At 36.0% G+C, this 24,431-nt stretch overlaps 1 protein-coding gene across 5 annotated transcripts in view; it reads right to left on the reverse strand.

Annotated features, from left to right (window-relative positions):
- Positions 1 to 20: 20 nt before the first annotated feature.
- Positions 21 to 24,431, reverse strand: part of LOC142981332 (synaptosomal-associated protein 25) — a 35,412-nt gene continuing 11,001 nt past the window's right edge. The window contains exons 2-8 of one of the 5 annotated variants that reach the window (XM_076127178.1): positions 15,081 to 15,171; positions 14,527 to 14,568; positions 11,210 to 11,258; positions 9,167 to 9,284; positions 8,666 to 8,794; positions 7,770 to 7,914; positions 21 to 3,098 (exon numbers count right to left, since the gene is read on the reverse strand). In XM_076127178.1, coding sequence (XP_075983293.1) covers positions 3,033 to 3,098; positions 7,770 to 7,914; positions 8,666 to 8,794; positions 9,167 to 9,284; positions 11,210 to 11,258; positions 14,527 to 14,568; positions 15,081 to 15,170 — 639 coding nt within the window. In that variant the 5' untranslated portion in view covers position 15,171 and the 3' untranslated portion in view covers positions 21 to 3,032. Of the gene's footprint in view, positions 3,099 to 4,654; positions 6,478 to 7,769; positions 7,915 to 8,665; positions 8,795 to 9,166; positions 9,285 to 10,214; positions 10,264 to 11,209; positions 11,259 to 12,156; positions 12,206 to 14,526; positions 14,569 to 15,080; positions 15,172 to 24,431 lie in introns of those variants that run through there. The other 4 variants (XM_076127177.1, XM_076127175.1, XM_076127180.1 and 1 more) reach the window with 4 other exon arrangements.

The raw sequence follows: 24,431 nt of genomic DNA on the forward strand, positions 1-24,431 counted from the left end.
GGTACCAAATAATACAACGGTTTGTAATTTAACAAATCAATAATGTAATTAGAAATTAACATTTTATACTATCCTTTATCTATTCTTAAAGAAAATAGATATAATTATTTTATCCTAAATAGTTAATATTTTAGGCTGAATAAAATCATATACAGATTATGCAGGCGGTAAATTTATACATCTATTGGTTATTTGAATAGCAGTTACAAAACAATTCTACAAGACTGCGAACGCTTCGTCTCTTTGCTCTGCGCGGACATCGCATCTGTGTGGTACATTGTGTATACATGTATGGTGAGTGCATACTTCACAGTAGGTACTGCGAGTAGTGCAAAGATGACTACGAGCTAGTCCACGGCACAAAGGGCGAGGCAACAACTCCGCAGCGTACAACGTTACAAGACAACACTGTTAAAACATTTCATTATTAAAATATCATGTACTTAGATAAATTTGCGCGCACCGTCCGGTACACGTATCCTTAGAAACTAAGATTGAGAGAAAAAGACATAGAGAAAATTTCGAAAACTCTTAACACTAACTGGTACACGAGTATAATAATTTGTCAAGCCGCTGCCTTTAACATTCCTACACAATACTCCTAAGGCCGGTACATTTTATTCGTCATACTTACAACAATACACTTTAAGTAATAAAGTTTTAAACATTCAACTATACGATATAGTTTTCTCATAGACTATTGCATTATATTCTGTAATCTCATTACAACACTATTCAATTTTATTATAATGTTTCATATGATATAAGTGTCTGTTCGCACGGTACAGTTTCTGATCGCCTGACTCTCTACCCAGCATCTACTAGTGCCGCTCACGGGCCAACGACACCGTGGAAAAAGCGCTTATACATTAACTGGCTTAATTAGTATTATATTAGCCCGCTTTATACATGTCAAGTAATTTTATGCAGATTATTTTAATACCATGCTGTCGTTTTCTCTTTTTACAGGAAACCGTAATTGGCAACATGATAAGTTTCTGTAAAAATTACCAAGACATTATTAAACGGGCTCTCGATGTATCTACGGTACAAATAATAGGATCAAAAGCATTTACTGTAACATCTGTAACTTATCAAATATTAAATGCAACTCGTGATAATAGACTCACTAAATAATAGCGGGATTAAAGTAAACTACGAATTCAGGCACCATTATCTTAATCTAATAAACGAATAAAGCAATATGGATATAATACAATTCAATTGAAAAAAATGCTAACTCCGATATCCCAGTTACACAAAACGAGAGACACCTAAATCTCAACAAATATTAAAAAACTACACGTTACTTAATTGTAAAATCTCACTAATGTTTAATTTAACACGAAGACTTTATTAGCTTTCTTATTTGAAAGAATTCTGAAATACTCAATAAAGATCATCCGAAACATGTCGCCGCCATTTTATGGCGGGAAAAAATACCTTTGAGCTTCGAAAACTAGCTTTCCAACTTCGCTTTCTCTATAATATCACGTTCACGACATAAACGTGAAGTGCAAACTCTATGCGAAAGTAAATTGCTGTTATTAAAATATTGTAGGTGCAACTGAGCAGTGCTCCATAAATTTGTTTTTTTTTTTAATGTGCTTGTCGTTGTGCTATCAGACCTGTCAAAGTTGTCTGGTAATGACAAAGTTACAACTATCATTCTATTGTAAATAGATAAACATTTGATGTAAATATTGTCAAGTTATTAACAGATCTACAGGCGAGGTGCAGGAATTATTGAATTGACAAAGTTAACGAGACGACCATGACAGGCCATTCATTCAAGAAAATTGTGTTACCGTGAGTCTTTGTGAACATAACGATTTTGGCACATTGCTCAAATTAAATGTTGAATGCCAATGACAACTGTATTTATATTCAGCTATATAATTTATAAGAATAAGAATATTTTGAATTATTAATAACATTAGCAAAAATTCAAAGATATTTTTAGAATAACAAGATGTTCTACGAGTATTTATTATTGTTTTGCTACGTTTAAATACAGTTGTCAAATGTTTGTTAAATTTCTGCTTAAACTAATAAAGGCAAGAATAAATAAACGACGAGCCTCGACGATAATTAAATGAAATGACCAGGTAAGTACAGTTCACAATAACTATGTATTTATTCAGTATAGTTGACAAATTGACTAGGAACGTGCGTCAGTCATATTGTCTAAAGACCCGTACAATAACGTATTACACCAACTTATTGCATTTTATTATACGCGAACAACAACTGTACTTACCATATGGCAGATAATAATTATGATGTTTATGAAAATTTCCCAAAATGACGCTTGCCAAAGGTTAGTACTTTAAATTGTAATTTCGTTTAGTTTCATTAAATATTATAAATTAATTGAGAAAAATAACATTTATGCTTAATAATAAGTTGCTGAATAATGAAACGCCACTCAGTTTTAAGTATCACTCAAAAGTATTACTCTCCTACAAATTGTCAAAGACAGTAGATATGGCATTCAAGTGCTACTTAGAATTGAGATACGTTTTAATATTCAGCAGTGAGTAATTCAACTTACTTAATGCGCCAATTGCATATTAACTAAATAAATAATTTCATACTAATCTCATGTGATGTAGGAAAATAAAATCACATTAAGAATGTCTGTGGACAGCTTGATGGAAGTTTATATTGACTTATTACTCTCAATTACAAACTCTTTACCATCTTTCTCCATTCTTAGACATTGATTGAGACTTTGACCACATGTTAGGATCATTTACGTCCTCATTCGATACCAGATGACGTCTGTCAATCTAGGATTTCAAAATATGGTAACTAACCTGGCTTTCAATTGATATAGGCCTTTATTCCATTCAAGATAGAAATTCTGCGGAAAGTATATTGCCAGAATAAGTTAAGTGATATCATATTAACATCACTTAAAGCTTTTCGACTAAAGGTGCAAGTCCACAGACATTCTGTATACGTTTGTAAGCTAGTGTGCACGTATGGCAGGCGTCATTTCACTAGCAGAAGACAAGTGTGCGATGTGCTTAAGACTTGAGGAGCTTGTTCGCGCGCTGGTTCGCCACTGCTATGCGTGTCTCGTTGCTCTCACCCTATAACACACCAACCGTTATACCATACCGCCGAGTACAAGACGTTACAACATTATATAAACCTTATTGTTATATAAATAAGGGTGGGTTTTGAATAAGGAGTAAACAAAAAACAAAACAAAACAGAACATATCGCATCGATATTAGTTTTGAAGGATCTTCAAACGATTTGTTAGTAGGTTTAAAACGATACATGAAAACGGTACCTAGGTATAGGTACAAAAGACAAAAAACAAAACAAAAAAATAACAAAAAACACCAACAAAAACAGGATAGAAATTAAACGAAAAACAAATAAAACAGGTATTTAAACCAGAGGACAACAAAAAAAGGGATATTATTCAATAATAGCAGAAGACATTTCAAGGCGAAGACTGCCAACAATTGACCGAGAAACCAGTCTCACATGTAACAACAAACTTTAAAACAGTTACTTTTTATTTCTATTTATTCCCAGTTCTAGAAAAATCTATTATAATTGCGATGTTACATGTAAGACAGTTTCAACTATAAGCCTTTTTATCATCAGCGAATTTCGGCTCCAAGCGTCATATAGCTCATATAATTCATACTGACACATAAGCCAATATTGCCTACAACAGACTGCCACTTATGTACTAAATCGTAGTATATAACCAACAACTATATGAACAACTATGACAGCCATAGTAATTCATATTTATGTTTGTTAAACTCGATTTAGGCTGCATTTATACAAGACACAAGTTAAGTAGCGAGGAAAAATTATACCAATATAGGAAAATAAGCTTTTCTATGAAGCTCTGTTGCTAAATATTCTCCTGTACAGTTTCGCTACTTTACACATATCTAATAGAAATCCAGCTTTGATACAAAAATGGACAGTCTGAATAGGCATTAGTGCTGTTTCGCTTCAAATGTGCAAGCTGTGCTCCGCTTTATAAAAAGTGCTTTTATTAAAAAATATACTCACGGTCGTCGTCGATGTGTTTCGTGTTCAGTTTGTGTATGCGTGTTAGTCTCGTGGGATTGATGTTTTATACCGTCTTATTCAGATACTCAAGACAGACTTACCCCCGGATTCTGAGTAAATTTAGCGGTAGTATCTATTGAATAGCGTTTTTTTTATTAATTTCCATACGCTATAGAATAGATAAACTATCGTTAAATGTACTTCAGAAATCGGGGGTTACTGGTTTATAGCTAGACAAGCTTTAGGTACCTAGTAATATCTAGTGCTCATAATTTGTTTGAAACCTCTCAGATTGTAATAATGTTGATCAAATTGTCTATAACTTATAATATTTTCTTCATTTTATTACTTAAAGTATACCGTCCAATCTATTCTCCTTACGTCGTTACTTGCTCACCTACGTATTCATCAAATAATGTGTTTTCTTAATGATTACATTTATATGTGACAAATCACAATGCAATTACAAAAGAGATAAAAATGTCTTAATTTTATACAACACATTGATATCAATTTCAAATTTATAGATAGTAGACCTCTTCCACTTAATATGAAATAAATAAACGAATATAATAAAGGGAAATTAAATAACTTAAAAATCATCTTATAAATGAAATGATTTATTTTCCAATAAAATAAAAAGTACTAGTTAATAAATTATGATAGTTTTACCGCTAAAGTTAAGTAGCTACACTGTAATACTAAGTTACATTAAATAGCGTCTTTCATACTATTTCATAGAAGCAGATATGTATATGCACAGATATGTAAAAGCTATATCTTTGTATGTTTAATTTAACTTTATAAATGTTTGTGAAGAGAATAGCTACGAGTAGAATCACTAAATTATATATTGACTAAATATTTGAGCCGTTAGGATATATTTTTGTAATGTTACAATTAGTTATGTAAGTACATAAATGCTCCTATGAAAAGTACAATAAATCAATGTGAGATCTGCAGTCCAGATACAGTTATTAAATATTCTCGAAGACATGTGACTGGCTAAACTCTATCACTTAAATTCAAACTATTATCACATATCAACTCATCCCTCGCGCCTTTCACATAACGTCTATACATCCTCTCTTACGAACCTATCCTCAAGTGTTTACAAACAGATCCGCTCTGATTGTTTAATGCCTCTTATGATTGTAGAATTAACTAATATGCACCAAATAAAAGAACCTAAATATAATAATAAATAAATAATGATAGATTGACTCGCGTCTCAAATAAAGTAAGTATACATGGAAGATAGGATACACAAAACAAAATCGCAGGTGAGATTTGATCCCAGTTATAGGAACAGTATATAGGAGTATATAACAAAATGTATTCAATAACAATATATATTTGTAATTCCTCGTGATATACAAGATATACACAACATATTGATGTTAGTATGCGTGAAGCAATATTTTTAACTTTCCTAGCAATAACAGTAACACTACATATTAACAAGGGGTAAATGCATTTTATGAAAATAATAAATCTCACGCTTCAACTTCTTAACTGTTTAACTGTGTAGTTATTATATTAAGTATACAAGACGATGGCGTAAATATGATTATAATATTACTTTTATAACTTGAACATGTCCTACTGCATGAAATGAGCACCAAAAACTATTACGTATTACATATAAATGTAGTTTTGTGAAGGTAGTACTATGAGTCACTTGTATATAGGGTCAAGTACTATATAAGAGGATAGTAATATTGTTGTATATTATGTTAGTTTTAGAGGTAGATGAGAAACAAGATGTATATTATGTACTGTAGATAGCATATTCTAATAGAGACACTATATTGCGGTGTAAGGAGGTAATATATAAATATACGTATCCTATACAAAACTACACTTGTACTTCAACATTTAACAACATGTACTTAAAACTTGAGCGTCGAGGTTAAGCAGAAAGATACAATAGATTCAAAAACTAACGAGTGTTCACTTTATACAGTAGCATGCTTTAAAGATTACATGTATAATATTTATTTTACTGTTCGATAAATGTATCTCGAGATAGAAGAGAGACACTAAGCAAAATATTTGATTTTAGAGTAAATAAATTAATTCCCGGTTGCAGATGTATTAAGCTATTATAGAACTTAAAAACAAACATAGTACGTAACTGTCTACATTAATACATTTTATATAAGTAATTATATCTGTAATAAATTGTATTGTACTGTAATGTTATATTTTGACAAACAGTATTTGGCTTGTATGTGAACATAATAATAAGTGAAAGTAAAGTGTGGTGTATCTGCAACCGGTGTCGGCGAGCATGCGCCCGCGCAAGCGACCACGAGACCGTGTATGTGTGTGTGTCGTGTGTTGTGTGAGTTCCGCTTCCGTTTACTTGAGGAGCTCGTGCGCGCGCTGGTTCGCCAGAGTTATCCTCGTTTCGTTCGATTCGCCCTAAGATAGAACACGCGTTTTGTTTCATGTTCAATTCACAGCGACTTTCAAATATACCATGTCGGCCCATCTACACAGCATTACATCGAACAGTGAAAATAACAAGATTGGTAACACGACTCGTGCGTGATGGCCTTCAGTCGCTGTCTTTTGAAACAAGTCATATGTATTGTTAGCATTTGATGTGAATGAGAGTGTTAGTTATGGAGTCTAGCTGGAGGTATGTTAGTCAGTCGGATGGATGTGAGAGCTAGTCAACATTCGATACACAATGATCGTGTGGACGGATGTGTTCTGGAGGTATCGGTAACATGTCATGATGTCACTCGTAAGACACTTAGAAAAATTTCACAACAACCAATTCTAATCACAAATTCTACGGTAGACATGGAAGAGACATGCGTCGAGTGAGGAGGAAGGGAGGAGTGATTTATTGCCAGATAAGCGAGTGACCAGAGTTTTTGATGCCAATAAGCCGGAAGATAGTCAGAGAGACACATAGAAGGATCTAGTCGCACTTTCACTGCTAACGTGACAGGCACAAACACACAAAGATGGTGAAAATGTCCATGAAATATTTGACACCACAAAATTTATCTGCAAATTTTGTTGTGTCAGACAGTGCTTAATTTTACCCAACATTTTGAACATGAAACCAAAAATCAGAGGCAGTTTTTTTTAAAGATTCTTACTCTGTGTTGATTTTTTTTGGGTTAAATTATGCACTGTACACCTTGAAATTATAAAGACAACATCAATATATTTTTGAAAAGTATTACCAAATTATATGTTTAAATAGACAATGTGTATTACTTTGATACCCATCAATGTTGAAGAGTAGATAGAGAAAATCTAGAAGAGTTGATTTTAAAAAGTATACGCGAATTCGTATTCTACCTCCACAAATGTTATATTTAATTTCGATAGTAGTTTCTTAGGAACAGCATTATAATGTGTCTCGCTTTTAATTGCACATAATGCTTAAGGACTAAACAAAAAGTATAAGATAATTTTAGTCTTAGTTTCCCTTTTCTTTATTGTTAGTAACTATTCTATGGGTTTGTTGTATTACAGCTTACCTAAAATATTTCACCCATTTTATAGAAATAAGTCTCTTTATCGATTTAAATACATCAGTCTTTTTAAAACAGCTAATTTTTTACATGTATACCAATAATTCTTAAAGTATTTTTGTGTTGATGGCAAACTTGGTACTTAACAATATTTTTTTCAACGAATTCGCGTACACACTGAATAAAGAGCAAAATCAACATTGACAAGTAATGGGTTACCTTGCGGTTGATGCGGTCGATCTGGCGGTTCTGGTTCTCCAGCTCGGAGCCCATGTCAAGAGCCATGTTGCGCAGGTTACCGATCATGGTGTTCACCTGTCCCATGTTCTCTTCCATTTCATCCTCGCGCGCGTCGTTTGTTATCCTAGACAAAAATATTTTTTTAGTACGTGTGAAGTGTCGGACCTAGGTATGTACCCTGCGGTACTCTTAATTGTTATGGACCCAGACTAGTCCCTTGAGTGACTCCCAATCCCATAAATGATTTCACAATAAATATGAACAAAGCCTATGCGATTTCCTATCGAAAATATTGATTACTAGCTGACCTGCGCAACTTCGCTTGCGTCACATAAGAGAGAAAGGGTCAAATTTTTCCGCGTTATTGTAACATTTTTTATTGCTACTCTGCTTCTGTTGGTCGTAGCGTGATGATATATAGCCTATAGCCTTCCTCAATAAATGGACTATCTAACAATGAAAGAATTTTTCAAATCGGACCAGTAGTTCCTAAGATTAGCGCGTTCAAACAAACAAACAAACAAACTCTTCAGCTTTATAATATTAGTATAGATTCGTAATTGAGTAAGAGCTATTACACATGAATGTATTGTTAATGTGAGAAATGTGATCGAAAGTTTTAGACGACCCATAACTAATTAAACTTTTTAAAACCAAGCATACTTTTATATAGGGAATATTATATCTAGAGAATGGAAGAGATTGTCGACAATATTCGGCCATTACAAACGTACCAACTACGTCACAATTAAGTTATACATACCTACGTATGTGACAATGTGCAAGTTCGAGCGAGAGTCAGATAAAAGACATCACATAGTTTGCATGTTTGTAATTGCTCGAATATAGTATTTCAAATGAATATGGGAACGTACCTTCCTATGTATCCAGCTTGTGGACCTATTCCGTTGCGCTCGTCCATCACCCTCTGCGGCTGGTTGTTGACCACCTTGCCGTCGTCGTTGCCCTTCCACGTACCGTCGTCTTCCTTGAAAGATGCGCCCCTGGAAATCCACAGCCATATAATTTAATATCTGTATTGATGATTTATTTTTAGTCGTTGTTTAATTAACTCTCTAATGCGTATGCCACTGTTGTCTCGATCTAAATAAGTCCATAGTTCACAACGATGAGACGGTAGACTTCTGATCTGAACACTGCCAATAGAACTTTAAGCAATTAACGATTCCTACCAATGTGTTCCATCACCGGGAACACGAATAACATTTATAAAACACCCAACTTCATTAGGTAAGTGAACGAAAGAATAAAATGAATAGCGCTCTTTTAACATTCAGTGGTCAAATGGTGCGTTTTCAAGCAATGCGTTGTTTAGTGCTTAGTGATTTCCCAAGTTGTAACAATGTAGTACGCACTTGTTGCAGGGCAGGACACAGATGCCGCAACATTTCTCCATACCAGACAGATTCTTCTCTGCTTCGCGCATGTCCGCATTGATCTGGTCCATACCCTCCTCGATTCTGTCCAATTGCTCTGTTTACACATCATAACAAAAGCTTTAGATCCATCCTTGTCAGTCAATGGTCATAAGTGTTCAAGCTCCTAACTCTCTTACAAATTGTATCGCGATTTAAATTTTGAATAATATTTCTTTTTTTTCTTTTTTTAATTAATTTAACTCGATTGTAAATTCTCAACGCTCTCGACAATAACCAGCTCTAAGTGTAAGACATCGTATCTTGTAATAGTAGCTGAGTTTTATTCAACTAGTTATTTTAATCCATGCATGCTTCCATTAACCTACAGCAATTCTATGCCATCTCAACGCTAATCAATCAATATTCAAGCATCTAATATTTATCTGGACATGTTTTTTTGTGGTGCTTGTGTTGTCATGTCTTACACTTGATCCGGTTAAAACTAATTTAAGAATCAATCATTTACCTTTGATTAAAAATGATGTATGTGCTGACACTAAGTGATTACTTTACCGTACTCGTAGTGACTAACAATTACAAATAGTAACTAGTTATCATTTAGTCAAAAAAAACTAAGTCATGCAATCGAATCAACAGCAATATCGAAAAACACGTGCATAGCTGGATGCGTGAGAATAAACTAAACAAAATAGTTGATACTGTTTAACTCATTCAGATAATCTCCGCGTCCCAGTTCACACGAGGATCGTTACTATCGTTACAGTATACAGTAGAGTGGTGTGGGAGCGCAGAGATCAAACGATGCACTTTATACACTAGCTTTATTTATGATCATGACAAACAATTTTACCTTCAGTTTTATCCATTATAAATAAACTGTTAGCATATTTTCAATCGATAATAATTTATTTTCATAAAGTCATTGCCATTCACGAACTTTCATAAATTATCTGAACTGGCATTTCAGACAAAAGCTTACTAAATTATGAGTGATGCAAAATAGTATGTTCTACTGGATGCTTACCGCCCTGTTCATCCAGCATGACCAGGGTTTTCATGCCCACCTCGTGACTCTACAACACAATAATGATGTCACTATAGCTCGCCAAACGAATGCGGTGAGGAGTCGGGTGCGGCGCGCGCGCTGGCATGGCGCTAGGCGCTAGTCGCTAGGCGCTAGGCACGTGGCACGTGTGGCACCGCGCGGGCGCGCTCTCAACTCAATACCAACACAACTCAAACTGATAACTAAACAGAAATAAACGATACATGGACATGGCGGGAGTGCGCGAGGCGGGCCGAGCCAGAGGCTTGCGCGCCCGCCGCGACGCCTTCCACGTCATGGGGTAAAATAAATCAACTTAGCAAATGAGCGTATCCATAAAGCCATTCCTAAATGAAACGTGAAAATAGCAAAGTATTGATTTAGTTGAAGAAGAAAAATGAACAAACTAATATGTAGTGTGGCGAGGAGCGAGCGGCGCTGGAGGCGGCGCCGCCGGCCTCGCTGACAGACATAGATCGCATCGAGCTAACAGTTACCTACGTCTAACATACACAGTACGCTGCTAGCCATGGAGATGAAGGCGTATACCATTTACTCTATACGTCAACAGACAATCGGTAAACGCGCATTCATTTCAGTACCGCAGTATCATACGAGAAGAGAACAGTAGATTCGGAAAGATAAATAAATATACCTATAAAAAGCGTATCGATCAAATATCAACGGAAGAACTAAACAGATTGCGCAGCTCATTCAAATTAAATCTTCAGCAAAAGATAGGAGTAACAGTCTTTTGCGACAATTAGCAACGAACGGCCATCGGGCTTTTCTATTTACACTATTTTGTCAAGGTCATCCCCATCGAAACATAGATACACACGCAACATCGATTCAGATAAGTCGTTATTTAAGAGAAACGTCAAAGAAAAACAAAGAGATTAATTTTATTAACTGCACATTCAAACACAGACGTTCTCACGGTTCGACTACCCACGTGTCAGTTTAACTCTTACCGCCCTGGTGACTCAACATATGAAGCGCTTGCCCCCCGGCGTCCTCGCTCTATACATAAAATACAAATCAAAATAATATATCGTAGGAGAGAGTCGGGGGTGTGTGGGTAGGTGGGTGCGGTGCGCCGGTAGGGTACGGCACGCACGGACGCGCGCGTGCGGTGCGACAGCGGCGGTGGGCGGTGCGGCAGCGTGGCGTGAGCGTGACGCGGCGTCGCGCTACAGCGAGGCGTGCGTGCGGCGTGCGGGCGGGCGCGGGCGGGCGCGGCCGCCCGGCACCGCGGTGCGCGGCGCCCGCGCCCGCCGCTAACACACACTACTCGATCCACAACGACATGCATGCAGTGAAGCTTGCAAGTAAAACCAGATTCAGTTTCATCTGTGCTCAGTTTCATATGATTCATGATATATTGTGTGATGTCAAGAGTCGTGCGTTGAGGAGAAGCGTTTCGAATTTACTTTGCTCGTTCATTTAGATTCGGTTATGTGAATTCAGTAAGGTTGTTAATTAAGAGTCGAGTACGAACATCTGAAATGCAGAATGTATAAGTATCGGTACGACCGAAGATACGGTTTGTAATGTCGATTCGTTCGGCCTGCCTGACGTCGTAGAAGATAGAGCTCGTTGTTAAGTTGTGCAAAGTGGTGTATAATATCTACATAACGAATAAATATACAAAGATGTGGGTTTTCCGTGATCATCTCCGTGTGTGAGTCAACAATGTAAACGGTCATTTCTCAGAGGATGCCCGCACCTTTGCATTGTAATAGCGGTGACGTAAATTTTAAATACATAATCAATGCGATACCCCCTTAACTCTTCTACATCGGCGAGCCCATCTTCGGGTCGGCTGAAAACCCTACGATGCTCAACAAAGTTAGCGAAAAAGGATAAAATAGATAAAATTGTAAATAATGTAGTGTTGCAAATTTTGCAGATCACTCACCTCCCTGGTCGTCTAGAGCGACCAGAGTACGAATGCCGGCCTCCTTGCTCTACGCCGCAGAAACAAAAAGTCACAGAGCATGTTAGTTGTGAGGGGTACAGTGGAGTGAGTGGACAGTGGACGGTCGCCGCAGTCGGCGCGTGCGTGTGGTATACCGACATGTTCACATGTTGTACGAGTACAGTCAGATGTAGTGTCGCACACCACCAGGATACCTTCCGGCCGCAGCACCGCAACACGACCACATCTCGTCGTACTAATGTTATAGTCACTGAGGCACACACGTGCTGCGAGGTCGGAAGATATCTTCTGCTAGTGTATGAACTGTGTTGTTAAGAGTAATGCTGAGTCTGTACTGTGTCGGCGTTACATGTTGTATATTTAGCGCACACGTTTTTACATAACAATTATACAAATAAATAAATAATAGGTATTTCTAATAAACAATAATGAAAGTATCCAGATTAAATATACATAAGTAACTGAAATGATCAATATATAATTGGAACACAATAGAATAATAAACAAAAATATGAATGTAGGTAATACATATTCGATCGGTAGATGTATATTGATTGTGTGAGAGTTAGAATAAGGTGTAGCTCGATATATTTGTTGGAGTCCAGTGGCAGGTACGGGGGTGTGTACACGCCCACATATTGACAGTAATGTGAATGTTCGAGAAGGCATGAAAATCATACAACAAAATAGATGTACAGTCAACAACAGAGAGCAGCCACTACACAGAGACCTAAGATACAGATTCAACTAAAACAGGATAGAACGAACATCAACATACACTGATCACGATAACGTTTCATTGGCAAGGTTCGCTAGATCAGTTAGTGTTGGAATGTTTTATACATAGAAGTAATTATAAAGAAACAGAGAACAATAATTCGTCTATGAAGAAGAGAAGTATTGTTAGGAGACAGGAAATGAAACAGTAAACAGAAAGTGCGTTGAAAAGAGTGAGTCAGCCTCGGAGGCGGATTCGTGGAGTATGAATCCGAGTGTCACACAAGGGTCTCATTTAGAAAGCAAGCCCAAGCACAACGGATTGACTATTATCAGACTCAAAAGCGCACGTATTTCAATCAAATTACGTACTAAAGGGGGGTACTAATTATAAGAGAAGTATTCAAACTAAATATGGGACTCGGATTCTATAGTGGTCAATGATGGGCTTCATGCTTTGAAACCTAACACAGCATTCGGGCGAAATTACAGGAGCTGACCGTTAAACACTCCATTTAGAGTTTTAATTAGCCTCGTTAATCAAATACTGTAGGAGGCAGTGTTAAGAGCAATTTGTTAATTACATTATATTAACAGTCAGCGCCACAGGCCGGCTCGCCCGGGAGGTTAAATATAATCACATAAAATGTACAGTTCACTACCAACACAAAGGGCTATAGATGTCTAACATTTTCGGACACAGTAAGGCACGGATCATGCAACACCCATATATGTATGGTTATAATAACATATAATACTGATTAAATATTATATATTATAATCAAATGTAGGATAAACATAAAATAAATAAGGATATATGACCGGAATACTACAATAGATATACATACACACATTTAGAAATAGATAAAACAAAATAATATTTAGCGACATCGAAACACAACAGCCAGGGTTAGCAGAGGCTGCGCCCTAGGGGGTACGGTGGGACGGGCGTCAGAGACCAAACCGAGCTTGGGGCTATCCAGGACACTTCGACACATCCGCTATACCCCTCACTCCCTCGCATCGAGAACACCTCTCTCACAGATGATCACAAATAATTCACATAATCGACAACATAACTCAACATAATTAAACTATGAGGGGAAACAAATGTTTAATTTTAACTGAAACGCGTCTACGGATATACAAGACCGCACACTTTTATTGTCTAATTCTTTTATAATTTTGAAACAGTTAAAAGAGCTTCCAGGATTGTCGCACGCTTGGAAAATTAATAGGTCAATTTAATATTAGGCACACATTAAGACACAGATTAGTCACATATCAGATAGTTATAACGAATTTGATATAAAAACATATAATATCTTCAATTTGTTTACAAAATAATTTAACTGATATTTGTTTTTATACCAAACCGTTGGGAAATTTTGAAGATTTTCTCGGGGGCACAAAACAATAATTCATTATTATCAATCATATTGGGAGGTATTCTCGACATTGTTGTCACTCCCAACATTATACATGAACATTATTTATTGTAGAAATTAGTTTTTACGTTGAGCCACGACAATATACTTGGCTTTAAATTATTCATCAATTAGGGTTGTTTCCCCTTATTCATTTTAATTCTTATACTAATAAACTAAATAAATAAGCGTGTTCCGAACTCACCTCCTCGCATAGTTGCATCATACGCCGGGTCGACTCCAGAGACTGAAAAATTGGAAGATGTCTGATTAATTTATATATCTTAATACATTCTTAATACATTTTCTTGAGCATAACATCTTATTGTTAGTCATGAAAACAAAACCTTTGATCGAGTGCGCAAATGTGTGAACATTCAACGTTACCCAAATGCAATGCCTTAAGTGAATGGTGATCAGTGGACGGTGATCATGTCAAGAAAAATTACGGCTGTAAGCTTTTATGAATATTATTGTGCCTAAAATCTTTGTTGCTATTCCTGTATAAATAGTTGCTACATAAATAGATGATCCTATCTTTTCTACATTATAATTAGCGGTATAATATAACGTTTGCCATAGTCCGCTTATTGAAGCTATCGTGTGTATAAAGAAGTACCTAGTAAAGTTGTCCAAAGTCATCCAAAAGTCATACTTTCTTGCAACTTGGTTTCGATACAATTCCTTTAGCAAGCCCGTCGAGGGTAGAACTAATTGTAGATAGATATAATTAGTTAATAAAGTGTAATGTGTACAAACCTCATCGGTAACTTGCCCGGCGCGTAGTTGCAGCTGCTCGAGCTCGCTGCGAGGGGCGCCATTTTCGGCGGGTGGCGCTGCGGAAGGCATCCTGAAACAACACAATCATGAAAATTAATACTAATTCAGAAGAAACGGGCATTATAATATGGGAAAGTAATTGAGAGATGACTCTCAGTATTTTAAAAAAGGAGTTACGTTTCATATCAATTGCTTCTGTAATAGACGGTTTCTCCATCCACAATGTGAGAAGCAATCTAGAATTTAAATTATATTATTCAGTTCCGGTTTCCGCAGGTTTAAAAATAAACCCCTAAGATAGTTAAAGATCAAAACGATTATTAAAGACCTATTATATAAACTGAATTTTAACATACATAAAGTCGCTCTACTTTAACTTTTCCCGGTTTACATATGACCTGTACATTCTTAATACGGCTCAGCACAATAGATAAACATGATTAAGTTGCTAACAAAAATAGTAACAACGGTAATATGTGCGGCCTTGTGTTAACCTTACTCGTAACCTTATGTTCGCAGTTAACCATGTCTACAACCGTCTAGTTTATATTAACACCCTCTACCTCCAAAATTTACTATCTTAGACGCAAGGGAGGAGGGGTAAAACAATCTTTGTTCAGTACCTTTTCGTTGTTCCGAGCCGTACCTCGAATTTTCCAAGGAAAACTTTAGTATCGTAAATCTACAGACTGTCGAAAATCGTATTGGATTCTAAATAAGAAAAAAGGCTAAGGTTATCGTTGTTTTGCACGTGCGGCGAAAATAAAGATTAATATAAAAAACCGGTGCCGAGAGATCAGTCATACCTGAACTATGTTAACAAAGGTAAGAATGTGAAAAATGTATATACCAGTTTGTGGAATGCTGTAATATTAAAAGTGTTGCAGCAGACAGATTATTATGTTATTTTTATTGTTTCCTCTATTGATCTTAGAATTCCTAATTTTATATTGATCTCGAGACTAGGGCTGCCAATTCTTTAGATGTCATGATATTGACCACGAAACAGATAAGAATTCTTAATAGTTCTTATAAATACGACTTGGATTCTGCGTAAACGACTATCGTGAAAGGTAATCTGAAATTATTGGGCAATTAATACCCAATAAAAGCACACATAAACATAAAACAGGTTTACGACTGAATTGTCACCATCCACTAGAGAACTTAATTAGTAAAGATTAAACGCTTATTTTCTCGCACGTGTTACCGTTACATAAAACATGGGTGGTATTTTCGCGAGCCTACCCTGCCTTTATATGGAAATGTTTAATAACGTTGGCTCCACCGGGACCCCTTATAATCCGCCTCGCTTTAACAACTTTGCGGACGAAACATTTATTATATACAGAATACTGCAAAAAACGTTGATGTTTAAATTTACGAGTGCTAAATGTCGTATTTGCATCCTGAAGAGCTATTTCATGATGAGACAACAAATTATTTGTACTACGGTCTAACTTTCGGCGCTATGTATACATAAGTACCTACGCCATTACAATTTAATGACTTTTCTAAGCATTTGTTTAAAAATTACAGACGTTTAAATAGCATTTGCAACTGAGGTGATAAACAGAACATCTAATTAAGTAGTCAAAATTGCAAGTAAGTATACTATTTTTAAAGCTTCTACGCTGAAGGACGTCGTTACGTAACATGATTACGCGAAAATTTACGTCGATATGCAATCTGTTTGATTTACTCGTACTTGTTAAGTATTACATGAGCCGGAACATTACCGATGTTTATTTTCAGTCTGGGTATAGTTGTGCGACGTTTTGCAAATGTCGCATAAAAGCAGGACACCCCCAGTAGGGTGGTACGGCCTTGAACGCGGCGCGTCGCTGAACAAAGGACGGACGTCATCCAATCTCATACGTGCCACCTTCAAAGCTTGAATTTGTTAACAACTTCAAAAAGGACTACTGTGCTATGTTCAAATTGTTGCTTTTTTTGTCAACTGATTCGAATTAACAACAAATAAAATCGATTTATACAGACAATTTTCAAGTGACATAATTTTTGGGGACATAAAATCCATCAATAATCCGATAATGTGCAAATCTTACCTAAAAATTTTAATTGGATTTAACTCTTTCAAACGCGCCGTAAAATGCCTCAATACAGGCGGCTCGTATTCGAATCCCAAGCCTTTCATTGTCGAAAATTTATCTTTGAGACTAATTATTGCGTCTGCAATATAATCCATGTGATCATTAGTATAAACACGACGGGCAATGGCTAATCTCATGAATTCCATTTTACAAAGTTTCTGTATTCCTGTTAGGGGATCTCTGCCCAGCAAAAAGGAGCCGACTTCGACAGCTCGTACACCGGATTCCAAATAAAGAGCGTTTGTCACTGCTTGAGCAGGAAATTGATCTTTGGGAATATGTGGTACTAACTTTGCGCAATCAACAAACACAGCATGTCCGCCAGTAGGGTACTGAATAGGGATGCCGCCTTCTCTTAGTCTATCACCAAGATACTTAACTTGACTGATTCGATAATGAAGGAAATCTTCATGTGTACCTTCTTCCAATCCTTGCACCATCGCACCGATATCACGTCCAGACATGCCACCGTAAGTAACAAATCCTTCCATCACAACGCAACGTTGCCTAATTAAACTGAACAATTCCTTATTTTCTTTAATACATACCATACCTCCGCAATTTAGTAGTGGATCCTTTTTAGCTGACATAGTTAATCCGTCAGCATATTTGTACATTTCAAGAATAATATCTTTAATTGAACAGTTTTCGTACTGCGGATCCCGCTTTTTAATAAAATATGCATTTTCGCAAAAACGTGCAGAATCCATTACAACAAATATGTTGTGTTTCTTAGCTATCTCATAAACTGCCTTCAGGTTACTCATTGAAACAGGTTGTCCGCCTGAGCTGTTGCAAGTTATCGTAGTTACAATAGCAACCACATTGTCTGCGCCATGCTCTGCTATAGCAGCTTTTAATTTTTCAATATCAAAATTACCCTTCCAATCATAATAAGTTTCAGAATCAAATGCTTTTTCTGTAATTACATTAATGGCCTTGCAACCGTTTAGTTCGACATGGGCAGCTGTTGTATCAAAATGAAAGTTAGAAATGAACACAGGTTTTTGAGCGGACATCATTCTTTTATAATTAGCCAGAATCGGAAACAAAATATTTTCTGCTCCTCTTCCCTGATGAGCAGGTATAACATACTTGTAATTAAATAATTCTCTAACTTTGTCTTTTAAATCATAGTAGTTTCTGGATCCGGCGTAAGCTTCATCGCCTGTTATGAGTGCAGCCCATTGGTGATCACTCATTGCGTTAGTGCCAGAATCTGATAGTAAATCAATATACACAACACTGCTAGGTAATAAGAACAGATTATTACCTGCTTTTTCTAATGCTAGTTCACGTTCCTTTCGGGGCGGGAGACGGATATTTTCTACCATTTTGATACGAAAGGGTTCTGCAATTCTTTTCGCCATTTTTATATAAAATATGAATCTCTACTTCGACTTTTCTAAATTTATTCTCGCCAGTAGGTATCACTTTCCGTTAAAATAAAATTTGCTCTTCTGTAATCCTTGTAAGTTTGTTGTTGCACGATGATTGCCAAGATAAAAACGTTTCCAGAAGAGAGTTTCAGAGTTCTTCAATAACTCCTTGAACACTTTGATCACTACACTGTCTACTATAGAAGAATTGAGGCTTACTATAGAAGCCTCAATTCTTTAAATTATTATGTCGAAATTTGCCTGATACTTTCAGGCAGGTACGGATAGACTTGGGACTAGTAGTTTATCAGATGAATGAATTAAGATGCTGGGTTATCTGTAGAAATTGGCCTCAATTCGATAACCACCAGTTATATAATATTTTCTATAATATTTAGTAGAGCACAACAATGAAATACCAAAAACAAGTGATACACAAAATCAATAATATTTAAAAAATATTGATTCAAACCGATCAAGTCAAGTTCACTGAAATACCGCGCGAGTGGACCTGACCGCGCCGCGCGAATCACTATTATAAAATTTACAAATCCAAAAGCATTAAATACATTTCCTGCAATTGCCAGGGGCCTGTCAGCTTTACCAGAGCGGGTGTAAATTTGCTACGTAATTTTGTTATGGTCGTGCGACATTCAAAAAACACTTTATAACTATCCTATTAAAGAAACAAGACGTTGTTATTTATCTTACTATTTTTAAATATGTTAAGATATTTTATTACTAGCTAGTTGAACCACGCGGCTCCACTCATATGTCATTTGAGTATAGAGAAAATCATATTTGTGAAAAGTAGCTTCTGCATGTCTTCCGGTTTTCAACTGTCTTTACGAATTATAATTAAAATTCAGATTCAGCCGTGAAATTGAAGAGAACAAAATTAGGATACAAATAGATTTTCCCACTCATAACATAATTGCATAAGTATGAATTTTGTAAACTTCTACTCAACACTCATTTTTACATGTTCTTACTTAACTCAAGCCGACGGTTGCATACACACATTCACCAAATTGTTCCCATGGCTGTGAGATTAGGAAAAGTCGTTACTGTTTTACAATTTCTCCGCGATTTTATTAATTAATTTAGTTGTTAATTGACGGTTGAACATTACGACCGATGTCAAGGCTTTACGTCTGTCAGCCCATTTTAATTACATTTCAAACTTTTAATCTTATCGAGTTTAAGTGTTTTGCTTACGTCTTTACACGAAAGAAAAAAATATTTCAAAAAACTTTATTACTTATTTTATTACGCATGTAATATCCTTCAACGTCATTGTATACCATGATTTACAAAAAGTTATATTATTAACGATATAAAATAAATATAAGGTGGATTTACTTTTCATTATTGTTGTTCCGCACATCGGGTAAGTCGATTCCATTTTTTTTTCTGCAGTATACACAAAATGTCCAGTCAAAGATCTATAATATGCACAAACTAATATGACCTGCCTGCCGCGTATTCTTATAACTGAGGTTACTAACTTTTTTAACTAACTTCTAAGGTACCTGGGTCGAATATGGCCAGCCGAAAAATATGGCGACATACCTACTAATATTCCACATTTACATATTGACAATGTAATTTTTCTTCAGGCTTGGTATAAGCGCCAACAAGTTGATCTTGGCCGTTAAGCAATTCTAACTCGTTTCAGTTCATCTCCGGACTTACCTATTTTTTATAGGCACTGGTTATTAATTGGCGCCATTTACCTGTATTTTTTAAGTTTCCTCACAACGGTTTTATTGTAACAGAACCATCATTAGCGAGATGATTAACGTACCATAATTAATGAACAATTCAGTAATTGTAGCACGTAGAAATGCAATAATTATAGACTAAGAGAATCAAAGGAAAATCACTACTATAGGCAGAAAGAACAGGATATTTTAAAAAGATCCCGTCAAACCTTTGCTATAGGTAGAGTTCGTGTTGAGACGAGGTTTTAAATGACCCTGTAAGCATTTTATCTTTTAAGCCCGTTGGTGCTTTTAGGGGACCTAGTAGTCAATGGACTATAACTCCACTTATTTACCCAATGGGCACGGGTGAGGGTGTATAACGTTATGTTTTAAAACACTTTCAATAACCAACATTTAAAAAATGATTGTAAAGAATATTATTCGTACTCATTTAATAAAATGATTATTAAAATCACAGGGCTTAATGCGTAGAACAGAAGCCAATTTACATAACTAAATATGCGTATTTCACTGACGTGGGACAACGGATAAAACTCTACAAAATAACTTTAAAATAAATTGTTATTACTAACCCTTTAATGCACCTTTATAATACATTAGTAATACGTTCGTTCATCAAGGGTTCAATAGTTCTCCATAAAAAAATATAATCTCTCACTTATTCCCTTTTCAGTATTCCACTCTTTACCGTCGACGATATAGCGTTAATATTAATGCACGTATTCGCTGAAAACCTACGGTACGTAAGAGAAAATAGCTCTTTGTAAATGTTGGATGGTTGGAAGCCGTGCCATCGTTAATATTTAACAAGTAACTCGAAATAGACACCCGATATTAAAGTTTAATCTAGCCCTTTGACTTGTTATATTTGTTTTGATAAGGCAGCAAAGCTTGCTTCACCAAATTCGGTTCAGCAATATTTCACAAACGAAAAAACCGACTCGACTCATTTGTTCGGCTTGTGCCGATTGGGTTCATCTACATTTGGTTTAGTCACCCATCTAGTCTGATTAATGCCGAATCGAATGTATGTGTAGCAAACTGAATACACATGACATATTGGTGGTATTCTTCAAAATGGACTGTCGGCCGTGTGTGTAGAATATAGGAGAAGTATGAAAATAATTACGGAGATCGTAGCAAAAGGCGTTTCTTTGTCTTCGCTTCCATATTGGAATAAGGCGCGAATTTATGTACTGAAGTAACGTTAGTGGTTGTGAAAAGCGGTAGAAATCCAATTTGGCAGTGGATAAATAACGACAAATTGCAACCTGTGACTGTCTCTGACTTCGGGCGGCGTTCTAGTCACAACAAGTTGGCAAGTTTCCCGAATTGCACTGCCTGTGACCTACTTAAGTCATCATGATTATTATATCGAATCGATAGGTACAATTCATGTGTCTACAAATTATTAACTCGATTAATTTAGTACTGTTAATCTCTAATAAATACTTTCGTTAGTCTACTGAATTTATAAAATTCTCAATTTTGACCCATTGAATTGATTGAATTTGAACACCACTTAAGAAAATTCAGGAAAGCTTTTGTATTATTTTTTATGTTTTATTAAATTTTTTGATACACTTAAATTGATTGATATATGGCATTTTTTCTTTAACGTGCAAAAACGTTACAATCGTTATTTAAATGAAGTCATTCAGGCCATTAGAACAATAGCAAAATGATAAATCAGTTTACCTTGTCAATAAGATCTCTTCCTGGGCTTTAATTAGAGATAATCTTATGTCATAGTAGAGTGTCTAGGCCAGCTAGGCAGCCCGTAAAAAATAAGAAAGGAAAATGCAGATTTTCTATTTTATCTAGGAAAAGAAAAGCCTTAAATTTTAGAACCTTGACTTGCGATATTATTTCAGTGGCAAAAACTTTTTGATTGATAGGGAAAACAAATACGAAATAAAACTTTGCTTGAAGGACAAACCCCCTGTTGGGTGGACGGGGTGGTGGTTAAATACATTTGGACATATCAGCAAGGCTATCTTTTGCCTATACGAACACTTAACCAACGAGTAAAAACCTTTAATTTATTTGTTTATTGACTTCATATAAAAAAGCATAGAGGCGGACTTAATACCTTAGGCATTTCCTAACAGTCTACCGTAGGGTGGTGCAGAGATGAAACGAAGTAAAGGTATATTATATGTAGGTGTAGACTTTTACCGAAAAAAAGGGATGTCGTACACAAGTTCAAGCCTCAATCTCGTTCAGCACACGGTTGATGGTTTTGAAACCAGCCGTTTAATTGGTGTTTTTTTCGTCGACATGTCAGCTGCATACGACATTGTTCACATGGGAAAGCTTCTAGGAAAAGCTTATGTTAGGTGATTTAGGCTTGATCAATATAGGTACTGCGGAAAGTTCTGAGTAATAGGCGTTTCGAAGTACATATCAAAAATAAAAAAAGCAACAAGCGATTTAAAAAAAAACCTCTGAAAAGGGGGAATTTTCAATATTGCAGCCGAAAATGCATACTAATATTACTACTTTACGCAGTTATATAAATGGTAGGTAGGCCTATAAATTTTCTAACAAAGACGACAGCTATAATTAATTATCAGGCTATAAAAAAACATTAAAACGTACTATATACCTTGAGAAGAATTTAATTACTAAGAACTTTTTGAAAAACCAAACTTACTTAAATGAGGCCTTCAAGGTTCAAGAAGGCATTAGTTGCGATAATAAACTAGTGAAAAAGAAAATGAAAGGGAAGATCGAACACAATGCAATAATTTGTCTGTATTCGGTGGAAACATGACATATGGTAGGGGCTCGGTTACTTCATATTCACATCGGCTGCGCCGTGCTATCGTTTGGTATTCAATCAATCGTAATATATTAAATCAGAAATAATATCAGCGCGGCGCAGCAGCGAGATTATTGCGCAGTTGCCAATATCGTCGGATACCAATAATGCTTGAACGAGCGAGCAGATTAACTATAATATAAGCTAGGATATTGTGTAGCTAATTCGAAATAATAGAGATTTCACAGGTTATAAATAAGTATGGGTTACCCTTTCAAATAATCTATTGACAGAGGTTTGTATACACTAGTTGTCACTTAACTAAATCTGGCCAGTACAGTTAAAATATTATTATGAATGATTTGCGTAAATACAATTTGTTAGTAAAGTCAACTACTAAGCGAGGGACTTCTCTCATAAATTGTGCCTATACCATAGATAGTCATAAGCTGAAAGATGCAACCTACCAACCTTCACTTGATTAGTAAGGGTTGGTAGGCTGCACCTTTGAGATAACTGTTTATTTATAGAACTGAGCCTGTATAATTATAGTAAGTGACATTTAATCAAAGTAATGTTTTAGGATGCACATTTTCGAAAGGTCATGCACGGGTACTGTTTGAACTTGAATATCACCGTAAAAGCTCAAAGTTGAACATCCAGAGGCATAATAATATATGCACAGCAGTCTATGTACATTTTGTATTAAAAATAAACCCACACTTTCTTTGCATCTTTTTAATTACACAGCGCATGGAGAACAATTTCCGCAACAAAAACAAGACAATAGAATATTGTAGTAGAGTAGAGCGTTTACGTGAACATAGCGTGCCGAGCGGTACCGTTCTCTGAATTTTAATGTTGCCCTTAATACTTACTTTGTACTTAATACTGCACAGGTTGTAGTCTGGGACCATTGTTGCTGGTTTATTCATTAAATCCGTCTCTGCCTGGCACACGCCCGCATCATATTCTAATCTTAATAGGCATATTTAGGAATATTAATACTTTGCTACGCATTTATGTACGGGACAGAAGGCCTGTTAGAACGCTAAATGTGGTAAGACTAGAAGATATTGTGACGTCATAGATTCTGTCGTGTAACGCCGTCCTCATTCGTTTAATCGTGCCGCGTATTAGGGAAGATTGTTATTAGTCTAACGCGCACTGCTGACTATGGGAAGAATGAGGGCTTAAGCCAAATGCGGGTCTGCTATCTCCTTTTTACCTGACTACGCAACGCGGAGTCATTCTTATTTATTCTTTGCCTCAAACAAAAGTTATAAAAAGAGATGGTTCTAAAGCGAACCTCTAAATGTTTTTCGAGTAGATAAGGGTTTTACCAT

This window comes from Anticarsia gemmatalis, chromosome 19 (assembly GCF_050436995.1).
Source record: "Anticarsia gemmatalis isolate Benzon Research Colony breed Stoneville strain chromosome 19, ilAntGemm2 primary, whole genome shotgun sequence".
In the NCBI taxonomy this organism is placed as follows: Eukaryota; Metazoa; Arthropoda; class Insecta; order Lepidoptera; family Erebidae; genus Anticarsia; species Anticarsia gemmatalis.